We start from the raw sequence: 25,841 nt of genomic DNA on the forward strand, positions 1-25,841 counted from the left end.
GACACCAGAACCACTACACTAAGCTGCAGTGCTTCTGGGGACTATAGTGTTTCTTTAATGTGAGGTAAATTAGAGATTAGTGCAACGAATAATATGCTAGATTGCCTACTTACAACCAGATGAGGATGATGATGGGCTCTAGCTGCAGTCTGGCTCCACTGGTCTGGTGTAGAACAGGCTCTCTGGAGGCTGTTTGTAACTGTGGTCACAAAAATCAATGTTCTGTGAGAACGGGAAGCAGCTCCATTTTTTGGGGGCCCTTTACACAGCTCAAGGTCTGGATCCCAGGGTCCACCTTCATGTTCCACCAATGAGTTTGTTCACAGGGGGTGGAGTGTGTAGGGGATGTCCTGATATGTGTGTAAGGAATGCATTGTGTGAATCTGTGTTTGTATGTGTAAGGGCTGCAAGGTGTGATTCTGTGTATGTACGGGATGCAGTGTGTGCGTCTGTAAGGGGTGATTTGAGTGTATGTACGGGGTGCATTGAGTGTGTAAGGTTGCATGATTGTGTGAGTGTGTGTGTGTGTGTGTGCACGGGGTGCATTGAGTGTGTGTAAGGATGAATTGTGTGTTTCTGTGTGTGTAAGGGTGGTATGATTGTGTGATTGTGTGTGTGTGTGTGTGTGGTGGATGTCAATCTCTCTCCCTCCCTTGTCACTCTTTCTCCCCCCCCCTCCCTCCCTGCTTCTTTCTCCCCCCCCCTCCCTGCTTCTTTCTCCCCCCCCTCCCTCCCTGCTTCTTTCTCCCCCCCCCCTCCCTCCCTGCTTCTTTCTCCCCCCCCTCCCTCCCTGCTTCTTTCTCCCCCCCCCTCCCTCCCTGCTTTATTCTCTCCCCCCTCCCTCCCTGCTTCTTTCTCCCCCCCCCTCCCTCCCTGCTTCTTTCTCCCCCCCTCCCTCCCTGCTTCTTTCTCCCCCCCCTCCCTCCCTGCTTCTTTCTCCCCCCTCCCTCCCTGCTTCTTTCTCCCCCCCTCCCTGCTTCTTTCTCCCCCGCCTCCCTCCCTGCTTCTTTCTCCCCCGCCTCCCTCCCTGCTTCTTTCTCCCCCCCCTCCCTCCCTGCTTCTTTCTCCCCCCCCTCCCTCCCTGCTTCTTTCTCCCCCCCCTCCCTCCCTGCTTCTTTCTCCCTCCCCTCCCTCCCTGCTTCTTTCTCCCCCACCTCCCTCCCTGCTTCTTTCTCCCTCCCCTCCCTCCCTGCTTCTTTCTCCCCCCCTCCCTGCTTCTTTCTCCCCCCCTCCCTGCTTCTTTCTCCCCCCCCCTCCCTGCTTCTTTCTCCCCCCCCCCTGCTTCTTTCTCCCCCCCCCTGCTTCTTTCTCCCCCCCCCTCCCTGCTTCTTTCTCCCCCCCTCCCTGCTTCTTTCCCCCCCTCCCTGCTTCTTCCCCCCCCTCCCTGTTTCTTTATTTCCCCACCCTCCCTCCCTGTTTCTTTATTTCCCCTCCCTCCCTGTTTCTTTATTCCCCCCCTTCCCCCCCCTGTTTCTTTATTTCCCCTTCCTCCCTCCCTCCCTGTTTCTTTATTTCCCCTCCCTCCCTCCCTGTTTCTTTATTCCCCCCCTCCCCCCCCCCCCCTCTTCCCCCCTTCCTGTTTCTTTCTCTCCCTCCCTCCCCTACCTATGATGTAGCGTGGCCGAGCGCTGTATAGTCCGCCGGTACAGGGAGCTTTTGTTTCCTGTACCCGGCGGACTAACAGGAAGTGCACACTCAGTGTGCACTTCCTGTTAGTCCGGCCGGGTACAGGAGACAGATGCTCCCTGTACCGGCGGACTATACAGCGCTCGGCTCTACAGTGAGGGAGTGACAGGAGGGAGCGCTGAGCGCTTCCCTCCTGTCAGCTCCTCTCTTCATGCTGCGCCCGGGCGGTGCGCTCTCATGGACGCACCAGCCCGGGCAAAGCTGCAGCCGCCTGAGGCTCTCTGCAGAGCGCTCGGGCGGCTGCAGCATCAGGGGGGGCCGGCGGAGCTGGGGGGGATTTCCCCATACCTGTCCCCCCCGCATGATTTGCTGGGGGGGATGCGTCCCCCCCATCCCCCCCGGTTCCTACGCCCATGCATAGGGGTTTATCCACTAAACAGGGAATTTCAGTCAATTTAAAACTAATCGGCACAATTTAGGTTAAAATAGACAAGCCGCCATTATAGTTGAATTGGGAAATTTTTCCTACTTTACACTTTCTACATTTTTTTTATAATTCTTTATTTTTGTTGTGCAATGAGTTAAGCAGCGATAATCGTTGACATGTTCTCAGAATATCAAAAGAAATAGGTAACGAGTATGGCTGCAGGCCGCAGAGAGGCCTTTCATGAGTTATGCCCACCGGTGTCAAACAGAAGCAGGTCAGACACCCGACAGAGTGTCCCTCAGGTAAGTAATCCGTTTGCGGTCTAGAATGGGTTAATACTGTCCAGTCTTAGGTTTATACCGAAGGTTTTCCCTCAGGAGCTCATGGTACACGCGACTTTCCCAGTCAGCGATCAGGTCCCTCCCATACTTTACACTTTTTGCCTAGATTTTGCAATTCTGTTTTCCAATTCAAAACAATTCAGTGTTGCAGTAAATAAATCTTACAAAATACTTCTAACATATTTTAATATTTTCACTTTTACAGATTTTTTTCCCTTATAAAATACAAATGACATCACCTAAAACTTTAACCCGAAAAGGTACCTTACCAGTAGGAATCCCTGGGCAAAACAACTAATGATATTTATCCACCTACCTGAAAGCTTTAAAGTTTAAACAGGGCCTTCTTCACCTCTAAATATCCCTTTCTATAATTGTACAGCGCTGCAGAATATGTTGGCACTATTTAAGTGTTAATAATAAGGGGTTTCGGTATGTCCTGGGATTGTAATTTTATTATCAAACTTAGCTTGAGTGGAACTTGCTAGGAACCAAACCAGCATCTCAGAAATGCCACATCTGGAGCTCTATCAGCTGAGCTATCTCACTTCATGGCTAAGTTTTTTTTACTGAGAAATGTATTGTTCTAATATCAGCGTATAAAAAGAAATCATAAAATAAACCAGAGTATAAGCTGCGCGTGTGATTCTGACCCCCACGTTCTCTTTGTGTAGACTCCTGCAGTAATTATAGCAGTTTTGACTGCAGTAAACTAACCCAATCTCTGAAATAAATATTGAAATATATACTTGCGGATAATGTGCAGATTATTTACTTTGTCGCTTGTTAAACAGCTAACGCTAAAACCATTAATTCCCTCTTTATGGAATCGCAGGAATTTTCTTTTAAACTGACCCCCGTTTTCCTGTTTTGAGTGTAAAGGGACTCCGTGTTTCACATACGGTTTTGTCTTGCCGCGATAATTTAATTAACTTTTTTAGATTAAAAAAAAACAGGGTGTTGTGTTTAATCTCAGGCACAAGGTCAGGGGGGATGTGATGGGATCTGCAATCCAGTCTCCGGAATAAGTTATCCCATGTGCTCAGAGTTATGAAAATATACAGAGGGAGCTGAGCAGAGAGGGGGTTTATCACAGAATGCACAAAGGGGGGCGTCAGATGCTGAAGATAATCGCGTTGGATTTGCCCACACCTTATTTTCTGGGTGAATGTAATGCTCCTTTCGTGATAGATATGATGATTACATTTTAGTAATATTATAGACAATTTGTAACATGTGGCAAAACAGGTTTGTTAATCCATCATCTAAATTTAGTTTACTAAACGTAGATTACTACTGTGGTATTTATATTTTTGTTCGTTTGTTTTTCTGTCTGTCTGTCTGCCTTCCTATCTCTCTCTATCTGTCTGTCTGCCTATCTATATATCTGTGTGTGTCTCTCTCTCTCTCTCCTCAAATATACCAATCTGAACAGGCACAAGCAGGCCATTTTTTTTTTTTGTAATTCTTTATTTTTGTTGTGCGGGGGGTTACAGACATATTAACAAACGCCACAACAGCGTGTCACAGGATTCACATATAGTATTCAGTGGCGTGAGGATTCGCACCATTTTATATATTTAGTATGCTTATCTACATATTGTTCCAACGGGGTAATACAAGCAGGCCATTTTATGCAAACAGTTTTTTAAACCAGTTTATTTCATACAAGCATTGTGTAAAACACAATACATTTGCAGATTGTAAGGAGAATATAGTGTTTGAAGAATGCTGTGAGTTACATGGAGCTTCTTTTCTGCGGCTCAGAGTTAGTGATTACAGGAGAAAGGAGATGCATCATGCACTTATCAGTTGGTGAAAGAAAACACAATTGCAAAATGTACACAATAAAAAACAGACACACATCAATAAATGCACACGTTGCCTACGCACGGGAGCTTGCAGTTAAAAATACAATTAATTGTATTTGAAAAAATGCAATATAAACAATACAGCGGTGTGATAGGTGGATGTATGGATAGATAGATATATAGATAGACAGAGAGAGATAGATAGATAGACAGAGAGAGATAGATAGATAGATAGATAGATAGACAGAGATAGATAGATACAAGATAGTTTATTCACTACAGTGAATTGTGGTGAAATGAAAAAAGAAAAGTACAGAATAATACAGCTCACCCTAGCTACACCTGAGTAGGATATTTTTTTCTATATCGGCCATTTTGGGTTGAATTATACTGTTTGATTTTCAATCCACAGTTTAGTCAATAAGCCACACTGATTTGTATCTTTTGTTATAAGGAAACCTGGTCTATGTTTCTATCACAGTAAAGGAGTTTAAGCATGCGTGGGATAGGCATAAGGCTATCCTAACTATAAGATAAGGCCAGGGACTAATGAAAGTATTTAGAAAATTGGGCAGACTAGATGGGCCGAATGGTTCTTATCTGCCCTCACATTCTATGTTTCTATGGTCAGTAATAAAAAAATATGGATAGAATGAAATGTAAATAGTATAATTCTGCCAGATGTGTTCTCCTTTTTATTGTCTGCTATGTTTGTGTATATATATATATATATATATATATATATATATGTACACTTTTTCTGATACTAGTCACATCTGGTTATAAAATACATGCACTTCCTCCACCATAACCCCATGTGATAATAGCGAGTGCTAAGCGTTTACTCGGGGAAAACAAGGAATCCTGAGAATACGCTATTGTGATCGCTAACTCCGATCATCCCATTGTAATCATTGGCTGCCAGCCAAACCTCTTGGTCCTTCGTGAGCTGGACAAGGCTTCCTCCAGAGGAGACCTGGTACTCATTGGTCTTATGGTCACAAAAGCTGACTTTTCGTTCCTCCCCAACGTACAGAGAGACGCACAGGTTGGAGGACAGAGAGGCATGGTAAACAAAATAATACAGTCCTGGGATTTGGCAGGTGAACTTTCCAGTTGCTACATTGTAATCTTTGTGGTCGTTGCTGATCGCTTTATTGAAGATGATGGGTTCATTTTTCTGCGGGAACTGTATTGTTGTCCGTGCCACAGTGAACGCAGATTGGAGATCACGTTTGGGATTCCCAGGCATTCCACTGTCCCCACGAACGCCTGTCACACCCTTATCTCCACTGAGACCAGGTGTACCCATGGGACCTGCTTTTCCTTTGGGACCTGGGGATCCCATTACACCTTTTTTTCCTTTAAATTCTGTCATTTTCAGTGACGATGCTGGGGGTCCTGTACCGATAGAAAATGACAATAACAACCTAATTACTAACTTCACATTTATTGCTGGACATGTTTAAACCAATAAATCTATATAAATTGCAGTGTTCCATGTAGCTCAGCTCCTTTTGACTCTTGGTACCCTTAGCCCAGGGAGAATTTGTACTCTTAGTTTATTTTCTTTTTACCTTTCAGAAAATATTTGAATAATATTATAATATATAATAATAATATGGACGCCTTTTCATAATTTTTCGTTGTAATTCTGAGCCTTTTCTGTCTAATGATAGGTTATTATTAAGAATTATTGACTGCAAACTGTAACTAGTAGTTTATCATTGTATGCTGTTAATTTCAAGGATTAATAACACCGCTGTCAAGTCAGGCTTTCATCTTTCTGATGCTACCAGAGGCCACTATAGTGTCAGGAAAACAACTTTGTATTCCTTACACTATAGATTCCTTTTAAGTTGGGTAATAAAAACATTGAGACACCAGAACATACCAGAAACGAGGGGGTGAGGTCATCTTGTGTATTCCTGGCAAATTTTCAAAAACATCTATTTTGGCCTTAAATGTCCTTGTTAATTCTCCACAATCCCCCCTTTTTGTGATTAAGCCCCCACGGTGATGATGTTTTAGATTCGCTTATGGATCAAGCCCCCCCCCCCCCCCCCCCCAGTTACATATAACACAAGACTCAGTATTCAGAAAGAAAACATAATTCCTTGGTTTATCAATATTATTATTATTTATATAGCGCCCAGAAACGCTATAAACGCGCGTTGAATAATCGTCAAGGTTTGTTGTATGGTGAAAACTCTTGACGTTTACTGCCAATGCAACATGATACAGTGCTTGCCTTTTTAAATAATCTGAACAGAACTTGGCTAATCACATTTATCTGTGTTCTGCATCGGAAGAAATCATGTTTTCTCAATCTCCACTAACTTAGAAAGTCATCTTGTGACCTTGTGGGCAAATAAATACTCTTTGGCGATTGCCGTACTATTGCACTTCAGCTGTTTTTATGTATTGTACGGCTTTTCTGATCCTCTGTGGTCGAAAGCAGAATACAGGACTGGAGATAGCACACAGAACTAGAAACAGAATACAGGACTGGAACTAGCACACAGGACTAGAAACGGAATACAGGACTGGAACTAGCACACAGGACTAGAAATGGAATACAGGACTGGAACTAGCACACAGGACTAGAAACGGAATACAGGACTGGAACTAGCACACAGGACTAGAAACGGAATACAGGACTGGAACTAGCACACAGGACTAGAAACAGAATACAGGACTGGAACTAGCACACAGGACTAGAAACAGAATACAGGACTGGAACTAGCACACAGGACTAGAAACAGAATGCAGGACTGGAACTAGCACACAGGACTAGAAACAGAATACAGGGCTGGAACTAGCACACAGGACTAGAAACGGAATACAGGACTGGAACTAGCACAAAGGACTAGAAACAGAATACAGGACTGGAACTAGCACACAGGACTAGAAACAGAATACAAGACTGGAACTAGCGCACAGGACTAGAAACAGAATACAGGACTAGAAACAGAATACAGGACTGGAATTAGCACAAAGAACTAGAAACAGAATACGGGACTGGAACTAGCACACAGGACTAGAAACAGAATACAGGACTGGAACTAGCACACAGGAATAGAAACGGAATACAGGACTGGAACTAGCACACATGACTAGAAACGGAATACAGGGCTGGAACTAGCACACAGGACTAGAAACGGAATACAGGACTGGAACTAGCACACAGGACTAGAAACAGAATACAGGACTGGAACTATCACACAGGACTAGAAACAGAATACAGGACTGGAACTAGCACACAGGACTAGAAAAAGGATACAAGACTGGAACTAGCACACAGGACTAGAAACAGAATACAGGACTGGAACTAGCACACAGGACTAGAAACAGAATACAGGACTGGAACTAGCACAAAGGACTAGACATGGAATACAGGACTGGAACTAGCACACAGGACTAGAAACGGAATACAGGACTGGAACTAGCACACAGGACTAGAAACGGAATACAGGACTGGAACTAGCACACAGGACTAGAAACAGAATACAGGACTGGAACCAGCACACAGGACTGGAAACAGAATACAGGGCTGGAACTAGCACACAGGACTAGAAACGGAATACAGGACTGGAACTAGCACACAGGACTAGAAACAGAATACAGGGCTGGAACTAGCACACAGGACTAGAAATGGAATACAGGACTGTAACTAGCACACAGGACTAGAAACAGAATACAGGACTGGAACTAGCACACAGGACTAGAAACAGAATACAAGACTGGAACTAGCGCACAGGACTAGAAACAGAATACAGGACTAGAAACAGAATACAGGACTGGAATTAACACAAAGAACTAGAAACAGAATACAGGACTGGAACTAGCACACAGGACTAGAAACAGAATACAGGACTGGAACTAGCACACAGGACTAGAAACGGAATACAGGGCTGGAACTAGCACACAAGACTAGAAACGGAATACAGGGCTGGAACTAGCACACAGGACTAGAAACGGAATACAGGACTGGAACTAACACACAGGACTAGAAACAGAATACAGGACTGGAACTAGCACACAGGACTAGAAACAAAATACAAGACTGGAACTAGCACACAGGACTAGAAACAGAATACAGGACTGGAACTAGCACAAAGGACTAGACACGGAATACAGGACTGGCACTAGCACACAGGACTAGAAACAGAATACAGGCCTGGAACTAGCACACAGGACTAGAACAGAATACAGGACTGGAACTAGCACACAGGACTTGAAACAGAATACAGGACTGGAACTAGCACACAGGACTAGAAATGTAATAAAGGACTGGAATTAGCACACAGGACTAGAAACAGAATACAGGACTGGAACTAGCACACAAGACTGGAAACAGAATACAGGACTGGAACTAGCACACAGGACTAGAAACATAATACAAGACTGGAACTAGCACACATGACTAGAAACAGTAAACAGGACTGGAACTAGCACACAGGACTAGAAACGGAATACAGGACTGGAACTAGCACACAGGACTAGAAACAGAATACATGACTAGAAACAGAATACAGAACTGGAACTTGCACACAGGACTAGAAACAGAATACTAGAACCAGAACATAGGACTAGAATCAGAACATTGGACTAGAATCAGAAACACAGAGATAAAACCAGAACTCAATACTAGATTTCAGAACTAGAGCCATAAAAAAATGACTAGAAACAGAACTCAGGACTAGAAAAAGAGCATGAGGTTAGAACTAAAACCTTTGACAAGAATCAGAATGCAGCTAAAACCGGAACACAGAACTAGAATCAGAACACAGAACTAGAATCAGAACACAGAACTAGAATCAGAACACAGGACTAGAATCAGAACACAGAACTAGAATCAGAACACAGGACTAGGATAGTACATGGCAGTAGAATCACAACATAAACTAACCTCTACACAGAGTGTTAGAAGTGGAACATAAAACACAAGTTACCTTAAAGACTAAAATCTTGCGCTACAATCAGATTTGTGATTTAAGAATATTCAAAGCATATTTTCCCGTACAGCCTGATATAATATATAGTTACCTGGTTCTCCTTTTGTTCCCTTATAACCATCCCTTCCATCTCTCCCTGGGGTCCCGGGGATTCCTGGTAGACCTTGGGAGGAGGAAACGCATGGTTCACTTCTCACCAAGCTCACGAAAGTCAGACAGATAAACCCCAAACTCAGCAACATCTTTCTTCAGCCCCGATCTCCTGTCCTGAAATACGACATTACAATTAGAATAACAGCTTTGCCTATACAGAAACTGGGGGGTTATTGGCAATTGCCTCTTTCCGGTTAATTTAAATTTTATTAGGGCTAATAAATTGTCTATGTCTGTCAACAAATTGTACAATCCCTACACCCCCTATATTGGTCCTACAGGATCCTTCCATATACATTGCCTAATATACTTATATAGGATCCCTCTATATACACCCCTATATCACTTCTATACAATTCCTCCATATATGTACACCCCCTATATTGGTCCTACAGGATCCTTCCATATACACCGACAAATATACTTATATAGGATCCCTCTATATACACCCCTTTATAACTTCTATACGATTCCTCCATATATGTACACCCCCTATATAACTTCTATACGATTCCTCCATATATGTACACCCCCTATATAACTTCTATATGATTCCTCCATATATGTACACCCATTATATATCTTCTGTACGATTCCTCCATATATGTACACCCTCTATATTGGTCCTACAGGATTCTTCCACATACACCGCCTAATATACTCAGATAGGACCCCTCCATATATGTACACCCCCTATAATATTCCTATAGGATCCTTCCATATACACCGCCTAATATACTTATATAGGATCCCTTTATCTACACCCCTATATAACTTCTATATGATTCTTCCATATATGTACACCCCCTATATTGGTCCTATAGGATCCTTCCATATACACCGCCTAATATACTTATATAGGACCCCTCCATATATGTACACCCCCTATAATATTCCTATAGGATCCTTCCATATACACCGCCTAATATACTTATATAGGATCCCTCTATACATACACTGCCTAATATACTCATATAGGACCCCTCCATATATTTACACCCCCTATAATACTTGTATAGGATCCCACTATATACGCCCCCTATAATATTCCTTTAGGATCCCTTCCTATATGTACACCCACCATTGTATTTATGGACAGTCCTTTCATATATACCCTCAGTATTTACCTATATCATTCCATGCACACCCTGATTATTCTGAATGCGTGTTCTCACCACGTAAACCCCCAATATTATTAGCATGTAATCCCTTTATATCTAGCTCCCATTGTATTCATATATGACCCATCAGCATACACCCCTCTATATTATTCTGGAAATCTACGTTTCTAACAAGATTAATAGAATTGTCTATGTATATGATATTAGAATGTTCATAGCAAAATATAATTCCATAAGGAATTCTCTACATATTACAGAATTTGATATTTTTGTTTTAATAAACATTACATTATTCTTACCTCGCTCACGATATAGATATATGACTTGCTGTTAAGTCTCGCAGATCACAGCACAGATTTTCTTATAAGAGGCGTTCCCTAAGAAAGATGTTGATGAAGAAATAATTTGAGGAACAAACTGTGTTTTTTGCTTCACTTGTGGACAAAGCAGAGTTTCATATCCTGTATCTCGTCCATAAACTACCCCCAACAACCACCGGACTCGAAAAGGATTTAGATATTAAACATTATGGGGGTTCTTCAGAAAAACGTTTTAGAGAACTGAAAAGGGAATATCAGATTTTAGGCCAAAATTAACAAAAAGAAACAAAAAAAAAAATATTTTTTAGATCATATATATTGAATCATTTAAGGATTAGTCGTTTTTGAATACACTGTGAGTACAGATATAATGCTCCAATTCGTACATCAAACAGACTAAAGGGAAGTATTTGCAAAAGAAAAAAAAAGGTAAAATAAGACTAACCCCATTTCTAAAAAATAATCATTCAGAAAGCACTAACCCCCATCTTACAAAAACATACAATAAATAAAGAAGTACTAAAAACATAAAGTGTGTAGTTTATCACAACGTGTCTCAGAATATCCTCAACATTGTGGAGAGGCAAATTTACTTTCCATCTATATTGATATGGCTATAGAACATTATCTCCCACGAATGTTGCTGTTGGAATGAAATCGCACTCAGCCTATCAGTGGGTACCCATTGTGAAAAATGACATGTCTTGGCTGAAAGTGGCTGAACCCTACCTTGTACAGCACAGCTGAGAGGAACAGAAGCTGGGAGACAGGAGTGCCATGTGATGGAGTCCAAACTTCAAGGTTAAAACTATAGTCACCTGAGCAACAACAGCTTATTATATTTGTTCTGGTGAGCATAGTCAGTCCCTGCAGGCATTTTCATATAAACACTGCCTTTCCAGAGAAAAGGCAGGGTTTACATTGAAGCCTACGGGCACCTCAGACGGGCACTAGAGGTGCTTACTGACATTCACTGTCTCCACGCTCTGCATGAAGGCGCTGAACTTTCCCTATAGAGGTACATTGCTTCGATACATCTCTATGAGGAGATGCTGATTAGCCAAGTCTGCGTTTGGTTCCACCCCCAACCCACCTCTTTGACTGAGATCATCAGAAACGAGGTTAATTAATAAAAGTGTACATTTTTTATTGAGATCAGTACTTTTTGTAAAATGGTGGACACACTCTTTGCAGCCAGCTAAAGTGATTTAGGGCTCGGGAGTGACCCTTTAAATAGGTTTAAAGGCATATTCTAAGCATGCCTTTAGCGTAATCAAGTGGTTTTGGTGTATAGATATTGCAGTCTAACTGCTCAATTCACTGCTATTTAGGAGTTAAATCACTTTTGTTTCTGTTTATGCAGCCCTAGCCACACCTCCCCTGGCTGACACAGCCTGCATGAAAAAAATGGTTTAATTTTCAATCAGATGTTTACTAGAATTTTTTTTCTCCTGCTCTGTTAATTGAACTTTAAAGGTCCACTATAGGGCCAGGAAAACTTACTCGTTTTCCTGGCACTATAGTGCCCTGAGGGTTAAACTTACCTCTTTCTCCAGCGCCGGGCGGGGAGCTCTCCTCCTCCTCTCCTCCCTCTTCTTCCGTCACCGGCTGAATGCGCATGCGTGGCAAGAGCTGCGCGCGCATTCAGCCAGTCTTATAGGAAAGCATTATCAATGCTTTCCTATGGACGCTGGCGTCTTCTCACTGTGAAAATCACAGTGAGAAGCGCGGAAGCGTCTCTAGCGGCTGTCAATGAGATAGCCACTATAGGCTGGATTAACCCATAGGTAAACATAGCAGTTTCTCTGAAACTGCTATGTTTACAGAAAAAAGGGTTAATCCTAGCTGGACCTGGCACCCAGACCACTTCATTAAGCTGAAGTGGTCTGGGTGCCTATAGTGGTCCTTTAATCACACACAGCAGGCTACTACAAGGTCTAGCATGATCAACATTTTTAAAAATGTTGCTATATTCTTTTTTACGATTTGTGTTTTTAACTTTATTATATTGGGCACTAGTATCCTTGCCCACCCCCCTTTTTGCATAAAAAAAATATTTAAAAAGATTAAACTTAAATTGAATACCGGGGGTTGAAGCTCTCCTTGCTCGTTCCCACACACTGTTTATAATCACGCTGCATCGCTCCGAGGTCCAATCAGATGTTTCTCTGATCCGGGGTGGGGAGGGATGGAAAGAGCAGGGAGTGCACTAGGGGTGGGATTTAAACATAAATATAAAACAAGATACTGCCTTATCATAAATGGTGGAAGCGCAGGAGGATGGGAGGGGACTTTGACGCTTCCCATTACAAATGCTCTCCCAATGCTGAGTGCAAGGGTAGCCATAGACTAGATCATATAGAGTTAATTTTATGGAAATAATGGTTATTGTAACCTAAATGCGCACAGTGTAAAGAAACAAAAACGTGTCTGCGTTTGCAGTCTACAACATATTCATCAACATCTTCAGTTCGAAACGTCACACATAAAATCTAGATTTATTTAAATTAATCATGCACTATGAAGATATTTAAAAAAAAAAAAACACAAATCAACAAACTGAAGGCTTAGATTTCAATTTATTGCAAAATATATTCAGATTTGTTAAACAAGAGGCAAATTTGCTTTTTATTGACAAAAATTATGCAACAAAATCAACAAATGCAAATCTTTCCCCCCCCAAATAGCGTTAAAGTACACCATAAGAATGCTTATCTATATAATGCCAAGCAAAATATCTGATATAAAAAATAAGTATAAAGTAAGTATCTTTACGCCAAGGTTAAATTTTTATTTTTTTGGTACTGCAGAGGAGAAAGTCAATTTAACCTTAGCATGACTGGTTTGGTTTGTTAGCCCCCCTTCCAAAACACTAAAGGATTAATATGATTTTAAAATGTATTTATTTTTTTAGAAATAAGAGCAATATAACCAAACTCAATAATTTGCTGAACTTTCAGTGAGATAAATCAGATAATCTCTTTACGGCCTGTGTCCACCTTGCTATAATGTGAGACTGAATGTTTCCTTTCTCTACGAGGCTCCATCTTTAAGAGGAAAGATGAGAAATCCACTGAATACGCTGCTGATGTCCTCGCCTGTTGCAATATTTTTACTTTTTTCATTTGTTTCAATCCACACCTGATTACCTTTATTTAGAAAAAGAACCGTCCCCCCAGAATTCACCTGGTGAAATTTCTTTGAATTGACGTCACAAAAACTAAGGAGGGGGTTGTCTTTATCAGGGATGTTGGTGTTAATATACAGACAGAGATCCCCATTGCCCACCACCTGGAATGTAAAATAATAGTACCCTGGTTCAGTACATGTGAATTTGCCTGTGTCTTTGTTGTACATATTTTCTTGGTTGGTTATGATCTTACTAAAGACCACTGTCTTGCCATTTTTATCCACTTTGGGGTCTTCTGCTGAGAATGCTGGGCGTTTTTGAATTGCCATGTTGGCTACTGCTCCTTTGGGCCCCTTAGGACCTTGATTTCCTGGAGCTCCTGGAGACCCTCTTGGACCAACACTACCTTCACGGCCAGGTTCACCAGTCACACCTGGGTCTCCAGGATCACCCTTTGTTGCAGTGAAGTCGTATCCTCTGATCATCGCACCTGGGAAAAGAGACAACAAATATTAATATCTATTATCCTCTTCATACTTCCCGTGGTCTCAGTACTGACTTTTGTTGTCAAGCCCCCCTATGGTCAACCCCTCTAAACTATCCCTAACACTTCATAGTTTAGCACCCCTATCATTTAAGTCCCCTCTGAAAAACTGTGTCTGTGACTTTACTTGTGAGCCCTTAAACCGAGTTCTTGACCTCTGGTGCTAGGACCATACCTGAGTGGCCCTGAATGTTGAGGACATTTCCTGGTGGGTCTGCCATTTTCTAAGAGAGCTTCTGTAATTTTTTTTTTTTATATCCCTTTTTCACCTGTGTGCTACATACAACGGTTCCTAGATGTATGTAGTTAGTACAGAGATTACAATGCTAGTGCGAATTGGTTTATAGCTGAGATGGTGTAATGAACTTCTATCTAAATGTACCCAGTGACAATGTATCATTAATAATTAAATCAATATTAGGAACATTCATTTTGTAAACCTCCCCCTCGAGCATACCGGGATCCCCTCTGTCTCCTTTCTGTCCAGGTCTTCCTGCGCGACCCGGAATGCCATTCTTGCCATTTACTGCTGGGCACACACTGGTCTGTGAATGAATCGAGTCAAAGACGAACAGCAGCAGCACAGAGAGCAGGACAATATGTCGAGGCATGTCTACCAAAAAACTGAGAGAATGACAGAATTAGCTTAATGTGACAACAGAAACTCAGAACACAAAACACAATACAGAAAACAGAACAGAACACAACACACACAACATGCTACATTAAACAGAAAACAAAACAAACCACACAACACAAAACAGAGCACACAACAGAGAACACACAAAACATACTACATTGCACACACACAACACAATAAAGAAAACACAACACACTGGCTCAGATACATGATTCCTTCATTGCCATAATGGTGAGATTCCAGGACAAAGTGCTACATTTCATGCATTTACCATGGAAACCAATGGGGTGTTTCCATTAATTACTGCAAATGTAGCACTTAGCCTCAGGTGTCCTCTAGTAAAACCTCAAAAAATGGACCACATTGTGTTCTCTTCTTTTTCAAACAGTGTTAACCAGCTCAGGGTATTGTGAATGAAGAGAAGATAAGGCTGCTGTGCTGTATGCTATATGGAGACTTACACACTTATTTACTAAAATGAGAATTGTCGTGAATTTCACATTTCAGACCAATATAGTGGAACTGGAATCATAGCTGACTTGGAGAATTTACCAAATTCTGTTTTTTTTTGTAAATTTTCATTGAATTGCTGACAATTCTCCTATAACCCTGGTCGTACCCACGATAAGATATAGCAATAATGATATGATCCCTATAGAGCAGAGGTTTCCAACCCAGTCTTCAAGTACCCCCCTACCCAGGGGTCAAGTCCTGGGGAAAAAAGTGTGGGAACTCACCCAAGATTCCGCCTCCCCCCCCTTAAAAAAAAATTACACTCCTATGCATATAGTGCAGTGCAGGGTGTGTATAATGAATGTAGTGTGTTTGTAGTGAATGCAGAGTATGGATAATGAATGTAGTGTGTTTGTAGTGAGTGCAGTGTGTATAATGAATGTAGTGTGTTTGTAGTGAGTGCAGTGTGTATAATAAATTTAGTGTGTTTGTAGTGAATGCAGAGTGTGTATAATGAATGTAGTGTGTTTGCTGTGAGTGCAGTGTGTGTATAATGAATGTAGTGTGTTTGTAGTAAGTGTAGAGTGTGTATAATGAATGTAGTGTGTTTGTAGTAAGTGTAGAGTGTGTATAATGAATGCAGTGTGTTTGTAGTGAGTGCGGATTGTGTATAATAAATGTAGTGTGTTTGTGGTGAGAGCAGAGTGTGTATAATGAAGTGTTTGTAGTGAGTGCAGTGTGTATAATAAATGTAGTGTGTTTGTAGTGAGTGCAGAATGTGTATAATGAATGTAGTGTGTGTGTAGTGAGTGCAGTGTGTATAATGAATATAGTGTGTAGTGAGTGCAAAGTGTGTATAGTGAATGTAGTGTGTTTGTAGTGAGTGCAGAGTGTGTATAATGAATGTAGTGTGTTTGTAGTGAGTGCAGAGTGTGTATAATGAATGTAGTGTGTTTGTAGTGAGTGCAGAGTGTGTATAATGAATGCAGTGTATGTAGTGTGTTTGTAGTGAATGCAGAGTGTGTATAGTGAATGTAGTGTGTAGTGAGTGCAGAGTGTGTATAATGAATGCAGAGTCTATATAATGAATGCAGAGTGTGTATAGTGAATGTAGTGTGTTTGTAGTGAGTGCGGAGTGTGTATAATGAATGCAGTGTGTATAATGAATGCAGTGTATGTAGTGTGTGTGTAGTGAATGCAGAGTGTGTATAATGAATGCAGAGTGTGTATAGTGAATGTAGTGTGTGTAGTGAGTGCAGTGTGTACAGTGAATTTAGTGTGTTTGTAATGAGTGCAGAGTGTGTATAATGAATGTAGTGTGTTTGTAGTAAGTGCAGATTGTGTATAATGAATGCAGTGTGTGTGTGCTGGATTATGTGTGTGTGTGGGGGGGGGGTGCTGGATGATGTGTGTGTGTGCTGGATGATGTGTGTGTGTGCTGGATTATGTGTGTGTGTGCTGGATTATGTGTGTGTGTGTGTGCTGGATTATGTGTGTGTGTTGGATGATGTGTGTGTGTTGGATGATGTGTGTGTGTGCTGGATTATGTGTGTGTGCTGGATTATGTGTGTGTGCTGTATTATGTGTGTGTGTGCTGGATTATGTGTGTGTGTGCTGGATTATGTGTGTGTGTGCGCTGGATTATGTGTGTGTGTGCGCTGGATGATGTGTGTGTGTGCTGGATGATGTGTGTGTGTGTGTGTGCTGGATTATGTGTGTGTGTACTGGATGATGTGTGTGTGTGTGTGTACTGGATTGTGTGTGTGTGTGCTGGATGATGTGTGTGTGTACTGGATTACGTGTGTGTGTGTACTGGATTATGTGTGTGTGTGCTGGATTATGTGTGTGTGTGCTGGATTATGTGTGTGTGCTGGATTATGTGTGTGTGTGCTGGATTATGTGTGTGTACTGGATTATGTGTGTGTGTGTGCTGGATTATGTGTGTGTGCTGGATTATGTGTGTGTGTGCTGGATTATGTGTGTGTGTGCTGGATTATGTGTGTGTACTGGATTATGTGTGTGTGTGCTGGATTATGTGTGTGTGCTGGATTATGTGTGTGTGCTGGATTATGTGTGTGTGTGTACTGGATTATGTGTGCGTGTACTGGATTATGTGTGTGTACTGGATTATGTGTGTGTGTGTACTGGATTATGTGTGTGTACTGAATTATGTGTGTGTGTGTGTGTACTGGATTATGTGTGTGTGTGTGCTGGATTATGTGTGTGTGTGTGTGTGTGTACTGGATTATGTGTGTGTGCTGGATTATGCGTGTGTGTGTGTGCTGGATTATGTGTGTGTGTGTGTGTGTGTGCTGGATTATGTGTGTGTGTACTGGATTATGTGTGTGTGTGTGTACTGGATTATGTGTGTGTGTGTGTACTGGATTATGTGTGTGTGTGTACTGGATTATGTGTGTGTGTGTGTGTGTACTGGATTATGTGTGTGTGTGTACTGGATTATGTGTGTGTGTGTGTACTGGATTATGTGTGTGTGTGTGTGTGTGTGTGTGTGTGCTGGATTATGTGTGTGCTGGATTATGTGTGTGTGTGTGTGCTGGATTATGTGTGTGTGTGTGCTGGATTATGTGTGTGTGTGCTGGATTATGTGTGTGTGTGTACTGGATTATGTGTGTGTGTGTACTGGATTATGTGTGTGTGTGCTGGATTATGTGTGTGTGTACTGGATTATGTGTGTGTGTACTGGATTATGTGTGTGTGTGTGCTGGATTATGTGTGTGTGTGCTGGATTATGTGTGTGTGTGTGCTGGATTATGTGTGTGTGTGTGCTGGATTATGTGTGTGTGTGTGTGTGCTGGATTATGTGTGTGTGTGTGCTGGATTATGTGTGTGTGTGTGCTGGATTATGTGTGTGTGTACTGGATTATGTGTGTGTGCTGGATTATGTGTGTGTGTGTGCTGGATTATGTGTGTGTGTGTGTGCTGGATGATGGGGGGGATGCATTTGCTTTTTAACTTTTATGTGTTTATGTTTTTTTTTACTTTATTCCCCCCTCCCTGCTTCTTACCTTGTCAGGGAGGGGGGAGATCGCCTGGTGGTCCGGTGGAGGGTAGCAGCCGCTGCACACAGGGGCCATCACACGCGGCGTTCTTCTCCAGCTCTCTCAGCTTCAACTGTCGCGAGACTCGCCTGTGCGGAGCGTTGCCATGGTAACCCGTGGCAACGCTCTTACAGCTGCGGGTCTCGCGAGAGTTGACGCTGAGAGAGCTGGAGAAGAACGCCGCGTGTGATGGCCCCTGTGTGCAGTTAGCAGGGCAGGTCCTGCAGGACTGGGAACGGCGTTCCTGCTTTGGAAAAAGTGCAGGAACGCCGTTCCCATGCGTTCCTGCAGGACTCGAGCCCTGCCCCTACCAGTCCAGGATTTAGGGATTACCCAGTTGTGTCTAATCTGTTTAAAAAAATAAAATAAAAAAACACACTTTAGACCAGGCCTGTCCAACCTGCGCCCCCCCCCCCCCCCTATGTTGCTGAACTACAACTCCCATGATTCTTTCAACTGGGAGGACTGGGTTGGGAACCCCTGATATAGAAGATCAATAGGTCGTGTTGGGGAGCTTGCAAGGGCATAACCCATAGAGCATTGGATAATAAGAACTAATTCCAAAGAACCCCTGCTAAAAGAAGAGCAATGGAAATGAGCAAGTCCCTAAAACATTTTTTATAAGGAACGTTTATTCAAAATTGGACAAACAATTTTTTTTCTTCTGATTTCAATAAAAAAATTGTCAAATTTTGAATAAACGTTCCTTATCATTTTTTTTTAGGGACTTGCACATTTCCATTTTTCCTCTTTTAGTAGGGGTTCTTTGGAATTAGTTATTATCAACCATAATATATACACGCCTGCAAATACCACTGCTTGCCTTCCGAGCTGCCATTATGTAAAGTGGACGTTTGGAGCAGTTACCATGGAAACCAATAGCATCAAGTTGCTCCACTTGAAGAGTGCCACTTTTCTGTTAGAATCACTTCAATAAATGTCCCCAAATATTAATAAACTCTCTAACAAAATTATATGGCGTTGATATCGCCCAGCCTCTAGCATTTATTAGCTGTAAATACTTGTACCTATAATTGGGAGTCGAAGCCCAAAACAAATCTCATTCAAAAAGGGCAAATATGTATCTCATCCTCCCCAAAATGCAGGAGGATTTCAGAGCAGAACGCCTTCCAAAAAACAATTTTCCATCTGTCTTTGTTCAGTTAGAAACTGAAGCTTGATGCTATGGATTGTCATCGATATGGTAATAACAAGGGCGTATTTACTAAACAGTGAATTGTAGTGCATTGATGGCTGATTTGGTAAAATAGCTGGAGCTGGAATGAAATTGTAAGTTAAATTGATGAAATATAGTTGCTGATTGACTGTAGTTCACAGTTTGGCAAATAAACCTGTAGGCCATAAGCGAAATCATCTTCTCTGCTTTCAAAATGGCTGACCGTTTGCAGATTCCGCTAGACAGTAGGGTCTTATTCACTAAACAGGGAATTCTGGTGAAATGTAAAATGTAGGCCCAGGAAACTGAATTAGACATTTTTTTCCCCCCAGTTGCCCTACATTTCCAACATAAATCCTTTGTCCAATATTTAATAAATTCAGTTTCCTGTTTGTTACAAATTTCAATTTAGTGAGTTGCCCCCAGAGTATATTTGGTATCACCAGAGAACCTACCTTGGAGGATTTCCACGCAGTGCGCCCGGTTTCTCCGAGAGGACTGATCAAGCTCCGGAGATTGTGTTCTTGGCTGTACGCTGATCTTATCCTCGAGTTTCACTTCCCTGTCCATTTCCCCTTTTTCGGACAGTTTTCAGCAGTGAATTATCACAGTAATAATAATAATAAACGTGGCCACTTTTACAGGTTTTCTGTGGTTTCATTGAAAGCTCTGTATGCTAGCAGTTATTCTTAAAAATTCTCATCAATTGGATTATTTGCTAAATTAAGAATTCTAAATTAATTTTAATTTTTAGGCCAATCTAGCTGAACTGAAATCATAGTAGGATTCTGTAGGAACTATAAGCATCTCGTCTAATTGAAGTGGTTATAGTACCTGAAGTCCCCTGGTGCTGTCCCTCCATTCAGTGTTACATCATTTAAGAAAACAGGGGGCTGGCTGCACTCACCTGAACATGCATTAATAGGGTGCTGCTGGGAGCCAATTTATACAATAAAAACAGAAAATCCAGCGCACTCCATTATCCTCTAAACAGCAACTTCAGTGCTGACAGATTTAGTTAGGTTTTTTTAAAACACCTAATCCAGGCAAAAAATAATGGGGGTTTAGTTACACTATATGATCATACATTGCATAAGCCTACAACAACGTCAATGTACCCCATCTTTGGCATGTCCTACTCGAACAGCATAGTGTCTGCTTCATGAGCTACTTACTTGGGGGGAAAAATTCCATCTCGAGTTCTCTGCAGTACAAGGCTAAATAGGGCCCTGGGATGAGGCACCTGAAGCATTAAAACATTAGAAACAGGGGGCGGGGCCGGACCGCCGAGCTGGACGGTCGCAAGACGGACCAGCTCCAGCAAAACCTGAGCCTTGCCAAGATTAACCTGCTGTTTGGGCCAAATATTCCGACCGGCAACGGCGGCCCTCGACGGGCATGGTGCCCTGGACCCAGGGAGAGGCTAACTTGCCGAGTTTTAGTCCCCTGGGAGGGAAATCCAGCGGTGGGCGGTGCGGACGGCCGACGCCCCGCTATCCCGCCGAACAGTACCCAGCCGGGGGCCTAGGCCCTCGAGGAACCGGCTCCGTTCCCCCCTCCCTGGACCGGGGGGGTGATCCCGGTCCTCACCCAGAAACCCTGACACCCAGACCGCCACGATTAGGACTGAGGTCTTGCTGTACTGCCAGATCTCAAAATGGCAGAGGACACACACTAAACTTCAAGATCTCGGCGGGAGACCTAACCCACAACTGCCGCATCCAACGTGGCTCAATAGCACTGCGGGATCAGCCACACATGGACTCCAGCCGTGAACCTGCAATATGGCACCCTACTGGGACACTAACCTTGTGGAACTCCTCTCAGGCTCTCAGCTCTGGTAAGGGGAGAGATCAACAACCAGCGGCGGGAAAAAAAGGTGCAACGCACCAAGCCTGCAACCAGCAGTCCAGCAGAGCATACCAGCCCTCACTCTGCACCACATCACCCCTTGGAAACTCCGAGGTCCAAGCCCAGAAATTCGGACGTCGCACAGCACCCCATACAGCACCGGCTAGCCAGCCCACAGCAGCCGCACCGCGAGCAGTCTATCAGGCAACAGGGAGAACGCACTGAATCCATAGAAAGCAGGACATTCCGGACGCAAAGAGTCCTTCTAAGCTTGAACAGAATAGTCCTTACCCTCCCTAGTGTAAAATACTGAAATGCTACCTGCCTTACTGTATTATATGTCTCCATGCATAGCTATCAGTGGCTAGGGGTTAACAGTGTATTCATTGGGCCTGCCTACTGCATCCATGGGTGGCTAAGGGGCGTAAAGGGTGAAATTAAATCGCTGGTACCTAAGCATGTACTTAACTAAAACCTAAGCATATAACCTGCATGTAACCATACAATTCAAGTGCAAAGCTATATTCCTGTATAATTTCTTGATGTCTCATAAGAATCTCAATCTATACAATACTCAGCATGATCTAAACATGACCATATATATATAAAAAATAGTGCACCGTACTACTACACCCTAATGTTTCCTATGCAATGTACTCTTATCTTGCAATACGCATGTGGATTGCCTTTGGGGTACCATGTGCCTGTATGTTACCATCTTATGCACTACAAAAATAAAGAATTAAAACAAAAAAACAAACAAACATTAGAAACAGCTTCAAACTGAATGGAAGGACAGCGCCATGGAACTCCAGACACTATAACCACTTCAAAAAGTTGAAGCAATTACTGTGCCCTCAGTGTCCCTCTAAAGGGCACCTGTCTCCTGTTTTTTATAAGCAGCAAATGTCTGCTATACATTGTGCTAGCTGTTTTGCTAGTACATGTATAGATTGTACTTAAAAAAAAAATTCTGTCACCTGTCAATCAATTCTTCGATATAGATCCTACGCCAAGAAATTGATTGATAAAGGAGAGCAGTACAGACCACCCACAGGCACATAGTCCTTATACTCTCCACCCATAGCAACCACTGCACATGCGCTAAGTCCATCACTGCAGGGCGTAGCTCATTGGCTGAGAATGATCAGGTGACATTTTCAGCCAATGCCTAGCTCTGCACCGCTGGGCTCAGACCAGGAGAGCTGTAGAGGAGGCGGTGAGCAGCCATGACTGTCCCCAGGTAAGAAGTCAAACAATTCTAAAATGTCTTGACTCCTTGCAAATTGGGGAGCCTGGGCATTCTTGGCACCATAACCACTACAGTGTTCTGTAGTGGGTATGGTGCATGGAGTGTTCCTTTAAAAGTGGGTTTGAAAATGTTTTATGTCGTATGTCTTATGTTTATAACACAAACAACATTGGGGAATTTCCAAAAATCTATCAAGATGAGCGGTAAATAACTATTACCCAAGAATTATGTAACAATATTACAAGTAATTCCAAATTAGAATCGCTTTATCATCAAAACCGAGAGGAAATCTGCAGCTTTATAAAAAGGAAGTTTAGGGAAAAAGGAGAAGTATGTGAATAAAATGCAGAGTCGGCAATTTTCAGGAATTCTTGCAATAATTCAATTATTAGAAAATACCAGGGCAAGGAATGAAACGAAACTTCAATAACCATAACAAGTAAACTGACAATACACATATACACTACTCAACTCAGCACTTACTGTACCTCCCCCTACAGTAATGTAACCTGTAAAGTGCTGAGTACACCTGTTAGCATTATATAAATAAAATATACATACCCTGTATACCTACTGCACTTACTATACCTCCCTCTACTGTAATGTAACCTGTAAAGTGCTGAGTACACCTGTTAGTGCTATATAAATAAAATATACATACACTGTATACCTACTGCACTTACTGTACCTCCCTCTACTGTAATGTAACCTGCAAAGTGCTGAGTACACCTGTTAGCGCTATATAAATATAATATACATACACTGTATACCTATTGCACTTACTGTACCTCCTTCTACTGTAATGTAACCTGTAAAGTGCTGAGTACACCTGTTAGCGCTATATAAATAAAATATACATACACTGTATACCTACTGCACTTACTGTACCTCCCTCTACTGTAATGTAACCTGTAAAGTGCTGAGTACACCTGTTAGCCCTATATAAATAAAATATACATACACTGTATACCTACTGCACTTACTGTACCTCCCTCTACTGTAATGTAACCTGTAAAGTGCTGAGTACACCTGCTATATAAAGAAAATATACATACACTGCATACCTACTGCACTTACTGTACCTCCCTCTACTGTAATGTAACCTGTAAAGTGCTGAGTACACCTGTTAGCGCTATATAAATAAAATATACATACACTGCATACCTACTGCACTTACTGTACCTCCCTCTACTGTAATGTAACCTGTAAAGTGCTGAGTACACCTGTTAGCCCTATATAAATAAAATATACATACACTGTATACCTACTGCACTTACTGTACCTCCCTCTACTGTAATGTAACCTGTAAAGTGCTGAGTACACCTGTTAGCACTATATAAATATAATATACATACACTGTATACCTACTGCACTTACTGTACCTCCCTCTACTGTAATGTAACCTGTAACGTGCTGAGTACACCTGTTAGCGCTATATAAATATAATATACACACACTGTATACCTACTGCACTTACTGTACCTCCCTCTACTGTAATGTAACCTGTAACGTGCTGAGTACACCTGTTAGCGCTATATAAATAAAATATACATACACTGTATACCTACTGACTGCACTTACTGTACCTCCCTCTACTGTAATGTAACCTGTAAAGTGCTGAGTACACCTGTTAGCGCTATATAAATATAATATACACACACTGTATACCTACTGCACTTACTGTACCTCCCTCTACTGTAATGTAACCTGTAACGTGCTGAGTACACCTGTTAGCGCTATATAAATAAAATATACATACACTGTATACCTACTGACTGCACTTACTGTACCTCCCTCTACTGTTATGTAACCTGTAAAGTGCCGAGTACACCCATTAGCTCTATATAAATAAAATATACATACACTGTATACCTACTGCACTTACTGTACCTCCCTCTACTGTAATGTAACCTGTAAAGTGCTGAGTACACCTGTTAGTGCTATATAAATAAAATATACATACACTGTATACCTACTGCACTTACTATACCTCCCTCTACTGTAATGTAACCTGTAAAGTGCTGAGTACACCCGTTAGCCCTATATAAATATAATATACACACACTGTATACCTACTGCAGGTACTGTACCTCCCTCTACTGTAATGTAACCTGTAAAGTGCTGAGTACACCTGTTAGCGCTATATAAATAAAATATACATACACTGTATACCTACTGCACTTACTGTACCTCCCTCTACTGTAATGTAACCTGTAAAGTGCTGAGTACACCTGTTAGCATTATATAAATAAAATATACATACCCTGTATACCTACTGCACTTACTGTACCTCCCTCTACTGTAATGTAACCTGTAAAGTGCTGAGTACACCTGTTAGTGCTATATAAATAAAATATACATACACTGTATACCTACTGCACTTACTATACCTCCCTCTACTGTAATGTAACCTGTAAAGTGCTGAGAACACCTGTTAGCGCTATATAAATAAAATATACATACACTGTATACCTACTGCACTTACTGTACCTCCCCCTACTGTAATGTAACCTGTAAAGTGCTGAGTACACCTGTTAGCACTATATAAATAAAATATACATACACTGTATACCTACTGCACTTACTGTACCTCCCTCTACTGTAATGTAACCTGTAAAGTGCTGAGTACACCTGTTAGTGCTATATAAATAAAATATACATACACTGTATACCTACTGCACTTACTGTACCTCCCCCTACTGTAATGTAACCTGTAAAGTGCTGAGTACACCTGTTAGCACTATATAAATAAAATATACATACACTGTATACCTACTGCACTTACTGTACCTCCCTCTACTGCAATGTAACCTGTAAAGTGCTGAGTACACCTGTTAGCGCTATATAAATATAATATACATACACTGTATACCTACTGCACTTACTGTACCTCCCCCTACTGTAATGTAACCTGTAAAGTGCTGAGTACACCTGTTAGCATTATATAAATAAAATATACATACACTGTATACCTACTG

The 25,841-nt window shown here is 41.9% G+C and overlaps 2 protein-coding genes across 2 annotated transcripts; both read right to left on the reverse strand.

The window, feature by feature from the left end:
* Positions 1 to 4,036: 4,036 nt before the first annotated feature.
* Positions 4,037 to 10,917, reverse strand: LOC134577870 (complement C1q subcomponent subunit C-like). Its single transcript, XM_063436782.1, has 3 exons — positions 10,737 to 10,917; positions 9,255 to 9,430; positions 4,037 to 5,606 (listed from the first exon to the last, which is right to left on the reverse strand). Exons 2-3 carry the CDS (start codon positions 9,403 to 9,405, stop codon positions 5,047 to 5,049), a joined length of 711 nt encoding a protein of 236 aa, XP_063292852.1. The 5' UTR covers positions 9,406 to 9,430; positions 10,737 to 10,917; the 3' UTR covers positions 4,037 to 5,046.
* A 2,400-nt stretch (positions 10,918 to 13,317) lies between these two features.
* C1QA (complement C1q A chain) lies at positions 13,318 to 20,301 on the reverse strand. Its single transcript, XM_063437047.1, has 3 exons — positions 20,216 to 20,301; positions 14,889 to 15,055; positions 13,318 to 14,377 (listed from the first exon to the last, which is right to left on the reverse strand). Exons 2-3 carry the CDS (start codon positions 15,040 to 15,042, stop codon positions 13,791 to 13,793), a joined length of 741 nt encoding a protein of 246 aa, XP_063293117.1. The 5' UTR covers positions 15,043 to 15,055; positions 20,216 to 20,301; the 3' UTR covers positions 13,318 to 13,790.
* Between the last annotated feature and the right edge of the window lie 5,540 nt (positions 20,302 to 25,841).

The sequence above is a fragment of the Pelobates fuscus genome, chromosome 11, assembly GCF_036172605.1.
Source record: "Pelobates fuscus isolate aPelFus1 chromosome 11, aPelFus1.pri, whole genome shotgun sequence".
Taxonomy (NCBI): domain Eukaryota; kingdom Metazoa; phylum Chordata; class Amphibia; order Anura; family Pelobatidae; genus Pelobates; species Pelobates fuscus.